The 18,074-nt window shown below is 36.0% G+C and overlaps 1 protein-coding gene across 2 annotated transcripts; it reads right to left on the reverse strand.

The window, feature by feature from the left end:
- Positions 1-11,642: 11,642 nt before the first annotated feature.
- On the reverse strand, positions 11,643-12,224 carry LOC121987589 (FCS-Like Zinc finger 1-like). 2 transcript variants are annotated; one of them, XM_042541338.1, is made up of 2 exons: positions 11,976-12,224; positions 11,643-11,891 (listed from the first exon to the last, which is right to left on the reverse strand). In XM_042541338.1, the coding sequence occupies exons 1-2, from the start codon at positions 12,188-12,190 to the stop codon at positions 11,717-11,719; spliced, it is 390 nt and encodes a 129-aa protein (XP_042397272.1). In that variant the 5' UTR covers positions 12,191-12,224; the 3' UTR covers positions 11,643-11,716. The 2 variants fall into 2 exon arrangements, with proteins under 2 accessions (XP_042397272.1, XP_042397271.1); XM_042541337.1 differs by having other exon boundaries at positions 11,970-12,224.
- Positions 12,225-18,074: the final 5,850 nt, after the last annotated feature.

Raw genomic sequence — 18,074 nt, forward strand, 5'->3', positions numbered from 1 at the left:
CTCAGCACGTTGTTGTTGGTGCAATCAACCTTTAGAGTTTCGATGTTTGACAATATGACCAAGGATTGACCCAAACAGGACCTGATGTTTGGGAGAGAGAAGTCTAGTCAGGAACAGATGACTAGCAAAGGTAAGTCCTAACCAAAGGTTAGGCAAAGTGGAAGTTCCGGTGAGTGAAGTCGAGCCCTAGTGAGTGAAGCTAGGTGGTGGAAATCCTGGTGAGTGAAGTCGGGCTCTAGTGAGTGAAGCTAGATGGTGGAAGTCCCGGTGAGTGAAACCGGGCCCTAGTGAGTAAAGCTAGGTAGAGGAAGTCCTGGTGAGTGAAGCCAGACCCTAGTGAGTGAAGCTAGGTGGAGGAAGTCCTGGTGAGTGAAGTCAGACAATGGAAGTCCTAGTGAGTGAAGCTAGGCAACCCTATGTTATACTTGAATTCTGTTAATACTGTGCTAACTCAGTGTTGCAGGGAAGCTCAGCTAGGTCGACGGGCTGACCAGGTAGCTGAAACGAAGTCCAAACGGGTCGACGGGCTGACCGGACGTTTGACACGAAGTCCAGCTAGGTCGACGGACTGACCGGATAGCTGACACGAACCCCAGACGGGTCGAAGGGCTGACCGGACATCTGGCAGGTAAGTAAAGGTAAGTCACTGGAGGGGAGTGACTGTGAGGACACATTTTCAGGAAGGGAACTTAGGCGCCAATCCGACTTAGAACCATTTCGGAACTCTAAGTTGAGATCTTGACTAGATTCCGATCTCGGAGAGATGGAATCTAGCTAATACTCTAATTGTTTAACTTAAACTGTGCTAACACCGTGTTTTGCAGGATATATACATCATATGTTTGCCTCCAGACTAACGTTTTCTTGCAAGAAAGAAGCTGCTGGAAAACTAGGGTTCGGGCGCCCGGATGGATCCGGGCGCCCGGAGGTTCGAGCGCCCGGGAGGGATCCGGGCACCCGGGAGGTGAAATTCTATCCCAGCGTCGCCTTGCCAAGTGGAGCTCACTGATTGGCTCAGCTACGTCACAACCAGGGCACCCTGAAGGTTCTAAGCGCCCTGAACCTCCTATATAAGGAGGGTCAAAGCTGAAGCTTCTACAACAACTCACGATTCGATCTCTGGTGCTCCTGCGATGCTACTGACAACGCTATGCTTTTTCATTTTTTTTTTCTTGTCAGTATAATTTTTTTTATTGGCATTCGTGTACTTAAGTTGTAATATTTTCGAATTGCTAGTGAATTATCCATCGAAAGCACCCTTGTGTACGGGCCTTGGAGTAGGAGTCGGCACAGGCTCCAAACCAAGTAAATTTACTTGTGTCATTTCTTTCTGCTTTTTCCTTTCCGCTGCGTATTCTCGATAGTCTTTTTTTATTCGATATTCACCCCCCCTCTATCGAACGCTACAATCTAACAAGTTGTATCAGAGCATGTACCGCTCTGATTTGGTGCAACCACCAATCAGGCAAAGGGGGATTTTTTTTAAGGAAAATTTAGATATCGTTTGTTCTTAAAATATATTCTTATGCCTTTCGTTTTTTCCCTCCAAAAATATTTTTGAAAAATTTATTTTCATTTTTTCACCGTTGGTTAATATTAATAAAATATCGCATTTACCAAAATTTGAAATAATATTTTTTTTATTAATATTTTTAATTAGTGAAATATTATATTATTTCTCCAGCACTGCTAATCCAAGACCAAGTGTTGGAATTTTTTGTTTGTTTCCTTGTGTGCAAGAACAATGTCTCTTCTAGAAGGACGGAGCATCCACGAACCACCTCTATATGAGATGTACGAGAGACATGAATTCAATTTGTGGAGGATGCAGATGGAAACCTTTATTCTTATAAACACAAAACTCAGAAGCAAACCAAAATGTAATAAAGTTAGTTTCAGATTTATTACTTAACGAAGTTACTTGCAGGATAGGGAAGGTCAAGGATGCCCACAAGTTTTGGACCGACCTGACCAAGCTTCACGAGGAGCCGTTGGAGTTAGACGATCAAGTCGAAATCGAATCCAGACTCGAGTTAGATCCAACGGAAAAGCCTACTGAACTAGGGGATGCGCTTAAGGTTAGTATAGTTTACCAAAATACCCCTATCAATAGTAGGTTAAATAATCTGCATGATGATTCAGATAAGTATGAAATTATCCCAAATATGGTGCATGATAATCTAGATCTATATGATTTAAATTCAATATCACAAAAAAAATCTAGATTCTGATCAAGTCAATCAAGACTCTGATCAATTTGACATCAACCTTGACTTGGTCAAACAGAATAATGACCAAATCAATTCAAATAATTTAGTTAATTCAGAAAATTTAAAATTAAGTCAATATTTAGACATAAGTAAGTCAAACATTAAAATAAATTCGAATTTAAAAATTAAAAATGAGAAAATAGATAAAACTAATAAATACCTTAATAAAGTATTTAATAATCCAGATAAAATCAGTCTAGAGAATGCTATCCAAAACCAAGATAATTTAATTAACAAAAAATTAAATTTTAAAGATAAGACTTATCTAATAAATTCCACTAATCATATCAACTTAAGAGGCAAAGAAAATATAAGGATAAAATCAAACACTTTAATAAAATCAAAACTAAATTTAACAAATTTAAAATTAAATGTTAAAAATAACATATTAAACAAAGATAATCTAGAAAATTCAAAATTAACAATTAATAAAAGGCTAAAAGATAAATCTTTTAAGAAATATAATTCAAACAATTTAATTAATTCAAATTTAAAAATTAATAAAAACTTAAACATTAAAAATAAGCTATTAAAGAAAGATAATTCAATTAACTTAATAAAACTAGAATTAAATGAAAATTTAAACATTAAATACACTTTTTAAAGAAGAACAATTTGACTCATCTAATTAATTCAAAATTAAAAACTTACAAATTAAATAAAAATATACAAAAATCTTAAAAAGAAAATCAATAATTTAGGGAAGGCTCCAAACTTACCTCCAAAAATAATCTACCCGGCAGGGTAACCGAAACTAACCTACCCGGCAGGCTAATTAGGATTAAAATAAAAAGGGACAAAATTTAACTTGGCCTACAATATTGGTGAAGTTTTGGATGATAGTACGTTAGAGAAGCTTAGTCTATGCATGTCTATGAAGATATGGCTCCGACCTGGTGCATTTGGCTAAGTGGAACTAACCGAAGCTACCCTTTACGAATCCTAACTAGTTAGACCAAGGTTTCGTATTAAGTTCAGTGGATATGACCATTTGAAAAACCTCGAAGGCATGATTACTCTAATGATGTTCAAGTGACTCACCATAGCTCAGAAGTTTATCCTGAGAATGTCTATTTGTTGAGCCCAAAGCGAAACCTGAATCTAACATAAAGTTAAACCAAACCCTAAAACTGAATCTAACACATCTCACAAAAATTATAGGATTCCCTGATTGAAAACTTAGATCGGGTGAGATAACTAAGGACTTCGAATCGAATCGAACCAAACCAAATCGAATCGAACCAAATTGAATCGAACCAAACCAAAATGAATCGAATCGAATCGAGCCAAATCAAACCAAATCGAATCAAACCAAATTAAATCTAATTAGATCTAATTAAAATCAAATCAAATTAAATTCAATTGAAAATTCAATTTCAATATCTTTAAAATTAAATTAAAAATTCACTTAAAGATTATGTTAAATTAAATTAACTTAAAAAGTTATTTTAAAAATTAATTTAACTTAAAAATTATTTTGAAACATATTTTAAAAATTAATTTAACTTAAAAATTATTTTAAAACATATTTTAAAAATTATTTTAAAAATTAATTTAACTTAAAAATTATTTTGAAACATATTTTAAAAATTATTTTAAAAATTAATTTAACTTAAAAATTATTTTACCTTAAAAATTATTTTAAAAACTATTTTAAACTTAAAAATTAGTTTAAAAATTAATTTAACTTAAAAATTATTTTAGAAATTAATTTAACTTAAAAAATTATTTTAACCTTAAAAAGTATCTTAATTTTTTTAAATAAAATTATTTTAAATCTTTTTAAACTTAAAACTATTTTAAATCTTTTTAACTTAAAAATTATTTTATCAAAACTAAAAACTAATTTAAAAATTATTTTCAACTAACTTAATCAAAACTAAAGATAAAAATCAAATTTAAAATCAACTTAACTAAAAATTAAATTAAATTAATACTGATTAAATTAAATTTAAAATTTATTAAACTAAACTAATTAAATTACGTTAAACTTAAAACTTAAATTAAGTTAAAAATTAATCGTTAAAATTTAAATTTAAACTTAAAATAAAACTTGAATTTTAAATTAAACCTAAAATTAAAATTAATTCTAAGTCTATGTTACTTAAATATAATTTAACAACTTGAAATTAACAACTTATTTAATTTACTTAATTCTTAATTTTTTTTTAAAAAAATAACAGATTAATTAATCTACTAATTTATTCAACTTCGAATTACTACTAACTTTAAATTAAGTTAATCCTACTTAAAAGGAAGTAAATGAAATGTTAAATTATAACTAACACTTTCAATCAATTAATATAAAATTTAAATTATTTTAATAGGTATTAAATTATATAATCATGTAAAATTTAATTAATAAATTATTGATAATGATTAATTGTTATTGAATTATTAAAAACTTATCTTATTTAACCTTAAACTAAAGTTTAACTTATTATACCTGAATCTAAAGTCAATTATTTTCGGTATAATTGATTAATGTTTAATCAAACTTAAATGAACAATTATACCAAGTACAAAGAGATAATTATGTAGGAAAATGTTACTAACCCTAAATTCACTTAGGTCGAAAAATATGCTAAAGATCACTTAGGTCAAAAAATATACTAAAGTCTTGAAATTAACATACCCAAACCCCAATGTTGGCTTCAGGGGGAGTGTTGACCTCAGGGGGAGTGTTGACTTCAGGGGGAGTGTTGGCGTCAAGGGAGGTGTTCTTGAGAATTATGTTTGTAAAATTTTTTGAAAAATTATTTTGGAAACTATTTTACAAATTTATTTTATATATAAAAAAACACTCTATGCTTTTCAAAAAACCATTACGACTTAACACATTTTGAAAACTTATTTTGTTACTCAGTAAATATTTTAGAACTTTCAAATTTTTTTTGAAAATATTTTGAAAATTCACCTTCAAACTTTGTGTTCTTTTAATTTGGATCAACCCCCTAGACACATAGGAAGTTTTACTTGTGGTTAACAAGAAATCCTAAGAATGTGTCAAGTTAAGGGGAGACCTGATTGAAAAACTAAAAATAATCTTTAAAAATTACTTTTTAAAAATCTTTGAAACTAAGCTTAAAATAAATAAATAAATATATATATATATATATATATATATATATATATATATATATTTTCATATCTTTTTCAAATTTTTCTTTGCTTTATAATTTTTGTGAAAACATATTGAAAAATATTTTTGCACTTTCAAAAGTTATTAATTGCGAAAACTTACTTTTGTCACTTAGAAACTTTATTTAAAATTTTGACAAAATTACTTAGAAGAATGTTGCAAAAGATATAATTCAAAAAATCTTTTCAACAGTTTTATAAGTTTTTTTTCAAAACTCAACAAATGGTTTACTAAAGCAAATTTTTTTCTTCAACTATTTTAAAATATACTTTGAAAGATGTTTTTGCAAACACTTTGAAAAGTTTTTCAACCATTGTTGATGCAAAACTTAATAGAAACTAATCTTAAGTTTATATCCTTTTCATGTATACCAAAGGGGAAGAGTGATGTCTTAAGTTAGAAAAATTATCTAAATCTCAAAATTTTGTGTCTTAAGTTAGAAAAATTATCTAAATCTCAAAAAAAATTTAAAATAATTTTTAAGTTAAATTAATTTTTAAAATAAATTTTAAGTTAAAATAAAATTTTAAAATAATTTTTAATTCAAATTAATTTTTAAGTTAAAATAATTTTTAAGTTAAAATAATTTCTAAGTTAAAATAAAATTTTAAATTAATTTTTAATTTAAATTAATTTTCAAGATAATTAATATGATTTTTAAATAATTTTAAAAAGAATTTTTAAATTAATTTTTAAAATAAGTTTTAATTTTTTTTAAAATTACTCAACTCTTGAGAATTAACCCTTAAAGGCCCAAGTCTAAATTAAGAAAATTGTTAAACATTAAAAAGGGGGAGATTGTTGGTGCAATCGACCTCTAGAGTTTCGATGTTTGACAATATAACCAAGGGTTGATCCAAACATGACTTGATATTTGGGAGAGAGAAGTCTAGTCAGGAACAGATGCCTAGCAAAGGTAAGTCCTAACCAAATGTTAGGCAAAGTGGAAGTTCCGGTGAGTGAAGTCAAGCCCTAGTGAGTGAAGCTAGGTGGTGGAAGTCCCGGTGAGTGAAGCCGGGCACTAGTGAGTGAAGCTAGGTAGAGGAAGTCCTGGTGAGTAAAGCCAAACCCTAGTGAGTGAAGCTAGGTGGTGGAAGTCTCGGTGAGTGAAGCCGGGCCCTAGTGAGTGAAGCTAAGTAGAGGAAGTCCTGGTGAGTAAAGTCTGACCCTAGTGAGTGAAGCTAGGTGGAGGAAGTCCTGGTGAGTGAAGGCAGACAATGGAAGTCCTAGTGAGTGAAGCTAGGCAACCCTAGGAGGTAACCCTAGGTTATACTTGAATTCTGTTAATACTGTGCTAACTCAGTGTTGCAGGGAAGCTCAGCTAGGTTGACGGGCTGACCAGGTAGCTGACACAAAGTCCAAACGGGTCGACGGGCTGACTGGACGTTTGGCATAAAGTCCAGCTAGGTCGACGGGTTGGCCGGATAGCTGACACGAAACCCAGACGGGTCAAAGGGCTGACCGGACGTCTGGCAGGTAAGTAAAGGTAAGTCACTGGAGAGGAGTGACTATGAGGACGCGTTCCCGGGAAGGGAACTTAGGCGCCGATCCGACTTAGAACCATTTCGGAACTCTAAGTCGAGATCTTGATTAGATTCCGATCTCGGAGAGACGGAATCTAGCTAATACTCTAATTGTTTAACTTAAACTGTGCTAACACCGTGTTTTGCAGGATATATACATCATATGTTTGCCTCCGGACTAACATTTTCTTGCAAAAAGGAAGCTGCTGGAAAACTGGAGTCCGGGCGCCCGGGAGGTGAAATTCTGTCCCAGCATCACCTCGCTAAGTGGAGCTCACTAATTGGCTCGGTTACGTCACAATCAGGGCGCCCTTAAGGTTTCAGGCGCCTTGAACCTCCTATATTAGGAGGGTCAAAGCTGAAGCTCCTACAGCAACTCACGATTTGATCTCTGGTGCTCCTGCGACGCTGCTGATAACGCTATGCTTTTTCATTCTTCTTTTTCTTGTCAGTATAATTTTTTTTATTAGCATTTGTGTACTTTAAGTTGTAAACATTTTCAAATTGCTAGTGAATTGCCCATCGAAAGCACCCTTGCGTGCGAGCCTTGGAGTAGGAGTCGACACAGGCTCCGAACCAAGTAAATTTACTTGTGTCATTTCTTTATGCTTTTTCCTTTCCGCTGAATATTCTCGATAGTTTTTTTTATTCGATATTCACCCCCTCCCCCCTCTATCGAATGCTACGATCCAACAGTTACCACTCGCTCGGCCAAAGTTCTTCTGAGGCTAAATAATACTTTTCTGATCATCTCAAAGCTCTTCTCTGCAAGCGGACTGTGCTACAAGTTCTCTACGGCTCTTCAAGCTACTCCGTCCAAAAGTACCGACCGAGCTTCAACCTTCACATACTATTGTCGGTATACTTTATTTGTATTGCACTTAAATTCATATAAGATAATAGGATTGTTACTATCTTATATCATTGCATACTGTACGCATTACTTCTTTCCGAGGTTTTCGGGAAGAAGAATCTTAGTGGAATGTCCATCGGTGCAGTCAAGGATCACGGGCCTTGGAGTAGGAGTCGACCTAGGCTCCGAACCAAGTAACCGAACAAGTTTCTTTTACTTTCCGCTGCACAACTCTGTTTTCTAAAGTAAAAGAAAAGTTTTAAGAGTGCGATATTCACCCCCCCCTATCACACTCATCCGATCCAACATGTTCTATGGCACTTCCTTCCTTAGTGCCGCTTGGACTTCTTCCACGTTGATGTATTTGATGGCGTGCCTGTGCAAGTGATCAAAGTTTTTTGGCGGCTGCCGGATGAGTGAGCAAAAGAATTCACCTTCGATAAGCCCCTGCGAGAAGGCGCTCATCAATATCTCCAGGGTGATTCATGACCATTTGGTTGAACCTCTTCATGTAGGCTCTCAATGCCTCCTTTGGCCCTTGCTTCACAACGAACAAGTTAACATTCGTTTTCTGGTAACGGTGGCTACAGGTAAAATGATGCAGAAAAGTCGCTCGAAAGTCCTTGAAGCTATGAATTGATCTGATCAGCAGACATCTAAACCACCTCTGCGTTGATCCGGAAAGGGCGATGAGGAAGACTCAGCACTTCACTCCATCAGTGTACTGATGGAGCATGGTCGTGTTGTCAAACCTGATCAGATGGTCCTCTGGGTCAGTTGTCCCATTATATTCTCCGATCGTTAGTAGTGTGTAATGTCGGGGTAGTGGGTCATCTAGGATCCCCCGATGGAGTCTTTCCCTTCCGTCCATCCTAGATAGGCGCGTCGTCCGAGGAGGATCCTTGCTCTCTATTCGCTTGGCCTTATTCCTCTAAAGAAGTGTGGAACAACACTCGATCAAAGGGGGTTGACACATTTGGTGCATCCCTATATGTGTCGGTCGACTTCTTGTTTTGCTCCCGAACGGATATATTTTCTGCTCGGTCTCTATAGCCGACCTGCTGTTCTACTACTGACACCGTAGGTTCATTTGCTTGGCCCTCGGTCATCGCCTGTTGTTGCTGCCCCACCATCTTGGCCGCCCGGGCTTATATCAGCATATCCAACTCCTCCTTCGTCAGTGTTATAGTCTTGAGTCGTCTAACATCTTCCATCCACGTTTCGGATACAGGTTAAGTTCCCATAGACGATGCCAATATAATTCTGTCTGAAAACGATGAAGACGGCTGGTTGGGGGTGTGGCTCCTTGGTTTACTGTGTGAAGATTCTGCTCCGTTCTACAACACAAAGAACGTCAGTGTCGGGCCAGGGAAGGGGTCCCCAATGTTAACCCTCCGACGCTCAAGTCAGTCATCGGAATAGTAGAAAAGACGGTAAGGAACTATAGCAATAACATGAGTTATAGCACAAATAACGCATACCTCCACCGGTGCATGGACCCCCTTTATATAGTGCTCTAGTAGCAGACGTACATGTTTCTCAAGGTGTGTGCACGTTTTTTCAACTATCATATGAAAAGTTATGTCAGGAAAATATCTCTGACATCATTCCTTAACAGGGCGTGCAAATCCCTAACATGACAGTAGAAACTTCCGTGGTACAATTTACTTATTGACCATGTTCTATTATCAGCGTTACTAACTCTCAGAAAGATTGATGAGCTATCCCACTGTTAGGTCGAGCGGGGGTGCCGTTTGGCCAGGATTCCCCACTCGGTCGCTCAAGGCTATTTTTCTCTAGGGTTGTTCGGCTCAATAGGGTGTTCCTCGCTTGGCCAGACAGGCGATCCGGTTGGACTAGCCTTCGTTTGATCATAGTTGTGAGCATCTGATGTCCTCTATATGGTCGTCCCGGTTGGATGAGCGATCTGCTCAAATGAGCCTATGTGTCGATCGGGATCCTTCATGGCCCCTTGGCACGTTACCACCTGCTCGACCGACTTTGATAAACCGGTCATTTCGTTCTTTTGACCATCTTAACTTTGACCTCCATATTGATTACTGTTCTTACCTTTGACCCACACTTGATGGGATCTCTTTATGGCTGCATCAACATATTTATGAAATTGAGGAAAGATGGAAACTTGGTAGACTTAGGAATTATCTTTTCACTAATTTCGATTTTCTAATTTATTCGTTTAGACTAATATGAGACAGTCGCGCCAGGATTTCACAATAGGTAGAACTTATGCAAACATTACTTACCATGCAGAGTCGTAAGTAAAAGAATGATGTGCTCAAAGTATTCTGCTTCTGTTGGTCCAATAAATGCAACCAGCACATGTATTAGCAGGTAGTGTTGGACTTTAAGAGGTAACACACAAAAACTCAAGGTAGTCCTGGGAGAACTATGATAAGAAAATGACTATATTTTTAGTTTTACCTAAATTTGACTCTGAACCTAAGGTGTTTATTCACCGAAAAAGAAAATTTGTTATAATTTTCGTTTAATTTTTTATAAAGAGCACTCCAAATTAAAAATATATATATATATATATATATATATATATATCATATTAGAACCTTTATTTTATATAAATCATATCGTTGCCCTTCCATAATTTTATTTTAAAAATATCTTTAGATTTAATGTTATTGTAAAAATTATTGAGTAGTTTTTACAATGGATAAAAGTTACCAGTTAACTTTTACAACTTGTAGGAGCTAGAAGCTATATGCTAATTTTTACACATTCAATCATGATTAAATTATGTTCATTTAAAATATAATGAATATTATAAAGTATTTTATTTATTAAAATATTATCTTCACTAAATTATCATTTAGAGAAATAAAATTAAAATGTCATCGTTGTAAAAACTAACAACTAACCTCTATATATTGTAGAACTAGTAACTAACTTCTACACGTTATAAAAATTACGTATTAACTTCTACATAATCAATTATGATCAAATAATCTTCGTTTAAAATATAATATATAATGATGTCATTAAATTTTCACTGTTTATTTTACTTGTGTAAATATTATTTTAACTAAGAAAAGTAAAATCAAAATATATAAAATTATTATTATAGAAACTAACAATTTGCTAGCTTCTAGAATAACCTAATTGTTAATTTCTACATGACGAAATGATAGACGCCGTTTAGCTTTAATATAAGGGCACTTTCTGTGAAATAGGGCATCCATGTAACTTCAATTGAAAATGGGATCTCCATCTAACTATTTTGCAATTGATAGACGCCATTTATAGACGCAATATCAACTTACTTTCCTTTCAGTTTCCCGTTGATCCATTTTATTGATACAGAAATTTTGATCAAGATTGTTCTAGGAAATAATGTAATTTTAATCCTTAACAAATACGAGGGGAATCAATCTCCTAAAAAAGAGTCACCTATTAAAAGGTGGGGAAGTAATTAATTAAGCACTTTCAAAGTTCAAAATGCGATGCTGGAGTTAATGCGAAGATGGTCCTTTCAAAAAAGAACTACTTTATTAATTTTTAGAACAAGGACATTTGATGCCTAGATTAATCAGCTCTTGCGAATGTTGCCATGTTTTGTTTATCATCATGAAAAACGATTCCGGAAAGAAAAGAAGGAACACGAAACTTTACATTGAAACTACAACAATCATCCGGTTGAATTTTATAAAGGGATAAATAGATCACCAATCCCTTGTAATCAAGGATCCAAAAAAAAAAAAAATGTGATTTGAGGAAAAAAAAAGTGTTTTCTATCTCACGGAGAATTCAGATTCATCTAATACTTCGAGATCGACATCAAAAAGAAGAGCGAAGAAAACAAAAAAGACGTTTTCCCCCACCGGTTACACAGTGCTTGATGCCCTGATCTTGCTCTTCCGCCGGCGTTAAATACGAGGAATCCAAGCTCAATCGGCCGTCACACGGCGGCGGCGACGGTTTTGCGAGGTTTGGGCGGGCTTTCGCCTCTGTTGGATTCCACGGGCTGGGAGGAAGGCCTGCGAACGATCTTCCGTTTCACCCTGATCTCCTTTCTCTCGTCCATCTCGATCTGCTCCTGCCGGCACTCCTTGCTGCAGAACGGCAAATCTCCTCTGCATCCATCGATCCATCAACCGATCGATCGCGAAATAGGTCGATTAATGTATTAGGAGGGTGCGAAAGGGGAAAACCTGTACATGAAGATGTCGCGATTGCCGGCCAGAGGACGGCGGCACAGGAAGCAAGCGTCGAGGAAGTGGGTCGTCTGCTCGTCGTCGAACCCGTCACAGAAGAACCTGGAAGACGAGGAGGGCAGCCTCCGAGGGCAGCGGAAGAGGACGTCCGTGGGTGGAGGGGGGCACCCCGATTCGAGATCGGAAGAGGAGACGGTGGAATCGGAGGAGGAATCCATGAGTCGGTGAGCGACCAAAAGCGACGATGGTGATGAGTGAGGCTGGTCCTCATTTATAGCAACTGGGCATTGTTTTCCTTCTTTCTTTTGATTATTTTGAAATGGACTGGAGTTTTGCAATTGAGCCATCGATACTGATAGTATTTGCAGAACTGTATGAGAGAAGATTCGCATTATCCTTCCTCGCACCGTGCAATATTAATTATATCAAAACATTTAGAGTGGAATAAATAAAATGTAATAAATTATATATTATAAGATAATTTTATACAACAAAATTAATTAATCAATTAATTCTCAAAAATGTGTATAATGTAATATTGTCAGCACAACCTTTGAAAAAGATTACTCTCGCCGTAGTTTTATTATATTTATGAAGATCTGGTCAACTGAAATCAATGATCTTGTTCAATATGTACACAGGGAAACAAAGTCAATGACTAGGACAAGAGTCTTCAATAGCTGCTGCTGACTTTTTTTTAATTTTCTATATTTTACAAACCCGAACTATATAGTTAATTAATTTATTTATTTTTGTTTTTTTTAATATCATTTTTCCGGTCAATACAGTGGAGGGTCAAATAAGCAGTCTACGAATGGATTGATGTACGTTCTCTCCGGAAATCGTCTGTGAAGAGGACGGGGAGGAACTGAAACGTACTTTAACGTAGAGTTAGAATGTTATTAGAGAGATTTTGACATGTCATTTTGATTTATTTAAGTATCAAAACTAAAAAAAAGGAATGAGGAGAGAAGAAGCGAGCTTAGTGTAGGCTGTAACCAAAGAGAGAGAGATCAAAATCCTTTATATTTATTTACTTTCTCTAGGATTTATATAGCTTTTGTCAGAAAAATATTTCTACATTTCTACGTTTGTTTTCTTTTATCATCCTCATATGAGCTAGTGAGGGAACCATATCAGACAACCGTTAGTTACCTCTCCATTCACCAAATGTCACATATTTGAAGGAGAGCATCTTAACCCTTTAACTATTTCTTTATTCATTCGATGCCACGTGTTTTGGAATATTCATAAAGAAACAGTCTCATTGAGGAGGCGGCTACGTTGCCTCCTTATCCACATACCCCTCACGCGCTTTCAACGGGCCACGTACCCAAGGACAAATGAGGGAATGAAGTTGATGCAGAGTGACCTAGAGAATAGACGAAGTCGAGGTCAAAGCATGGAGATGTCGAGGACTAAGGGCGAGGCATGAGAATGCCGACGACTGAAGTCAAGGAATAGATGATACCGAGATCTGAGTCTGAGGCATGGATGATGTCGGGATCTGAGGCTGAGGTATGAATGATGTTGACAATCAAGGCTGAGTCAAGAGAAATGTCTAGATTTGAGACTAAGCTAAGTGAGGATGGCAAGGGAGATGTCTAGATTTCAGGCTGGGAGCAATGTCAGGATTTGATACTGAGGCATGGATGGTGCCAGAATTTGAAAATGAGTTAAGGGAGATGACTGGATTTGAGGATGAGTCGGGGGAGATGTCGACAACAGTTTTAGTAGCTGCTTTGTTTCTAATCAACTTATATTCCTTAGGATGAGTACGCTTATTATGTTTGACCAAACTTGATTCTCATCTAGGCTATGTCCGAGTCTCTTTGGGTTATGTTTGACTCATCTTAATTTTGACGGATAGTTTAACATAACTTTCGATCCTATCAACCATGTGGGATTGTAGGATTCCACCAGATAAATCATGTTCTTGGATTTCTTTTTTAAAAAAAAACAAAAAGTAAGCTTATATTAATTTAGGAAACATGTATTAAAGATATTAAATTTACGGTCAACATATGTCAGGAGTTGATTTTTCCACAAAATAACCATAGAGTTGAATAAAGTGATTAAATTGAGCTTTTGAAAATTGAATGAGACATTTATTGATGCAGAAAGTCAATGTAAGATAAATATATCTTACCAATACAATATATATGACTCTTTGATTTGTTCAAATATATTTAGCTATAATGTTGAATGTATTAATCAACCTATAAATGAGAATTTGCAAACATCATTTTGATAGGAAGCAATAAGGATTCCCTTTTTTCCCTCTTCTTATCCTCTTTTTTTAGTGGTTACTCTGTTACTTTTACAACATGTTATTAGCCCGATGCTTTGATTAGGAGAGAAGGTTGTTATCGGGCCTCTGGTCCGCAAAGGTTGGATCAATTCATGGTCCAACCTTTGCATTGGTGGGGGGCAATGGGCCCCCATCTATTAACAGGTGGGGGCCATTGCCTCCCACCAATCCCCTTGTCCCGGTCCAGGAACGAACCAGGACAAGGGGACCAAAGGATCCGGTCCCGTTATCGGGAGAAGAAAGCTAGAGTCATTGATTTTCAAAAATATTGCTTTGGTTGGTAAATAGCAATATCTTATATCATTCTTATTTTATCTATTTGATTTATCAAACCTCAAAATAAAAAAAAAAAAAGGAGTTTTAGAGAAGTGAACTCTTCATTAATGATGATAAAACATGTCGGGTAGATAGTGTATAACACACACTATTCTTAAAGATAAAAAATTCTTTACCTCATTGGCAATGAATGATACAAGGGTGCATACTATATGTGGTAGTATAAAAATGATTGAAGGTTATAAAAGAGTTAACATCCTTTTACCCAAAGAAACAAAAATCTTTATCGATGACACTTTAAATTCCCTTAAGTTTTAAATATATTCACTAAAATGGATATTATATTAAGATTACAGATGAAGATAATATAGAATATTTATGCATTACAAATATTGTCTTGGTAAAAAAATTATATTAGAAAAATTAACCACAGTAACATTTGGGTTATAATATATAAATATATGTATCATTGAAGTATATGTCTTTACAAACTAGAAGTTTGTTGAGCAAAATAATTACACCACATGACATGATCGATTGGAGCATCTTGGATCTATAATGATGCGGTGAATCATTAAGAATTCATGTGGGCATTCATTGAAAAATTAGAAGATTTTTCTTCCTAATGAAATTTCATGCATTGCTTACTCACAAGGAAAGTTAATAATAAGGTTATCAATAACTAAGATTAACGCAGAGTCCTTAACGTTTTTGGAACGAATTCAAGGTGATATATGCGGACCATACACCTATCTTGTGGAACATTTAGATATTTTATGGTATTAATTGACACATCAACAAGATGGTCATAAGTGTGTTTATTATCAACTTGTAATCAAAGCATTTGCAAGGTTGCTTGCACAAATTATTCAATTACGAGCTCATTTTCCTAATTATCTAATTAAATTCATTCGTCTCGATAATGCTGGAGAATTTACTTTACATGCTTTTAATGATTATTGTATGCTCATTGGAATAAGTATTGAACATCCTATAGCACATATTCACACACAAAATAGCTTCACATAGTCACTAATAAAACATCTTCAATTAATTGCAAGATCTTTGCTAATGAAGACAAAACTTCCAATTTTTGCTTGGGGGCATGATATTCTACATGCAACTGCACTAATTCATATCAGACCTATGAGTTATCATGAGGTTTTTCCTTTACAATTAATTAATGGTCAGAAACTAAATATTTCTCATCTAAGAATTTTTGGATGTGTGATTTACGTGCCAGTTGTATTGGATTGAGTCACACGTGGGGATGGCGGGGTGAATCACGTGGTTTTGAAAAACTTGTTCTTTTAAATTTTGAAAACAAAATACGTAGCGGAAAAACATAGAAATTAAAAAAAACAAGTAAGAAGACAAAGATAGACATGATCAGTTTTACTTGGTTCGGAGCCTTTGATGAATCCTACTCCAAGACCCAGGTCCCACAGACCTATTGATGGGTAATACACAAAAATACCTTTTTCGAAATCGCCGGAAGAGGAAATTGAGTACAAAAGAAAGTCGAAATAAATGCAACACACAACACTTGCCCTTTTGTAATAATTAAGTACAAAAATTAAAGTTATCAAACACTTTTTCATATACGGTCGACTCAAACTCGGTTTTTGGGTGGCTTCTCAGCGGTAGACAAGTGTAGCAGTGTCGTAGCAGAGTTGCAGCAGGAAGTCAGAGCAGTCAGAACCTCAATCGGATGCATAGAAGCTTGTATATGAGTTGTTTTTTGAATCTTGGTCGAGATGCTCTTATAAAGGTTATGGGAGGCGTCTTCCATAGGGTTGAAGGTGCCTCCAGCATGTAAAACTTGATCCCAAAAAAAGATGATCCTTATCGTTGAAGAGGTCAGAATTTTATTCTGCGGAAGGCAACTTCCATGCACCGAAGGCGCCTTCCATGAACAGTGCCAGGCGCCTTCCAATGCTTGAAGGCACCTCAGATACTGTTCACCGGAGGCTTTTTGTGTTCTTCTTGCCCTGTAAAATATGTTAGTCCAATAAACCAAATAATAACCTGTAAGATAAATGTTAGTATAATAATAATTAGCTCCTGCCCTCCTTGGACTAGGAACTAGCAATGTCTCAGTTTAGGGATCCAAAATAGACCTAAACTAGACTGGCGCCTACTGTCTCTCAACTGGAACGCGTCCTCACTGAGTCATTCTCCTCCAGTGACTTACCTAACTTACCAACTTACGGTCTGTCGATTAGCCTCTTGACCCACCAGGTCTTCATGCCAGTTGTCAGGTCCGCATACCCAATTGAATTTCTGCTGGTAGTGAGGTCCCGCGGACCCAATCAGACTTTCTGTTAGATATCAGGTTGGCACTTTGACGTATCTGGGTTTCACACCAACTATCAGGTCCTCAGACTTAGCTGGATTCCAGCCTAGTGTCAAATCCTTTAGACTCATCACCTCCTGCACACTTGGTAAAACAATTAGATCACATAAAGACCTAACTTAACTCACTTATTATTCATCAAAATCTGAATTGGACTGTTAGTACAAATTGCACCAACCTAGTGTCAAATCCTTTAGACTCATCACCTCCTGCACACTTGGTAAAACAATTAGATCACATAAAGACCTAACTTAACTCACTTATCATTCATCAAAATCTGAGTTGGACTGTTAGTACAAATTGCACCAACAAATTGCTCCACCACAATGCAATAAGATGAGTCTTAAAAGAAGGTTGATAATTTATGTTGGATATATATGAATCTCCATCTATTGTTAAATATCTAGAACTGTTAATAGGAGATTTATTTACATCATATTTTGACGGTTATCAATTTGATAAAATGACATTTTCAACGTTAAAAGGGGAAAATAAGTAGTTGGAAAAGGAAATTATCTGGTGTGAGTTATCATTATCTCATTTTGATTCTTGAACAAACAAAGTGAACTGAAAGTTCAAAAGATTATTCACTTATAAAATTTATCCAATCAAGTGTCAGATGTATTTACTGACTCAAAGAAAGTGACAAAATCATGTATTTTAGCTGCTAATACTCCAATCAGAATTGATGTCCCCGAAGAACAACCTGTTGGAACCCCAAGGTGTTTTGATGTGATCACTCAAACAAGCTAAGTTAGATCCTGCGTTTGTTTAACTCTTGTGTCTAAGTGTGCAGGAGCTTAGGAACACAGGAAGTCGAGCGGAAGACGCGGCTAGCGAGAAGGACGGCACGGGGAGAGAGCCGACGGGCTCGGTGCGTCCGAGGGACGAGGTGTCCACGGAAGAGTACACTGGTGGACGAGAAGAGCGTGCGCGGCGCTCGAGGGACGAGAAACCGGGAAGGAAGGCTGCTCGAGGAGAAGGCCGGAACATGGATTCGGGTGAGCCCTATTCCGGAAGGCCGAGATCACCCAAGCTAGCGGAGCCGGAGCGAACAGACCCGGACCAAGACGAGCCGAACTGAGACGAGTTGAACCGGAGTCGAAAAGTCAACTTATGTTGACCTTAGGGCTTCGGGCGCCCGGAACCCTTCCGGGCG

The sequence above is a fragment of the Zingiber officinale genome, chromosome 5B (genome assembly GCF_018446385.1).
Source record: "Zingiber officinale cultivar Zhangliang chromosome 5B, Zo_v1.1, whole genome shotgun sequence".
NCBI lineage: Eukaryota > Viridiplantae > Streptophyta > Magnoliopsida > Zingiberales > Zingiberaceae > Zingiber > Zingiber officinale.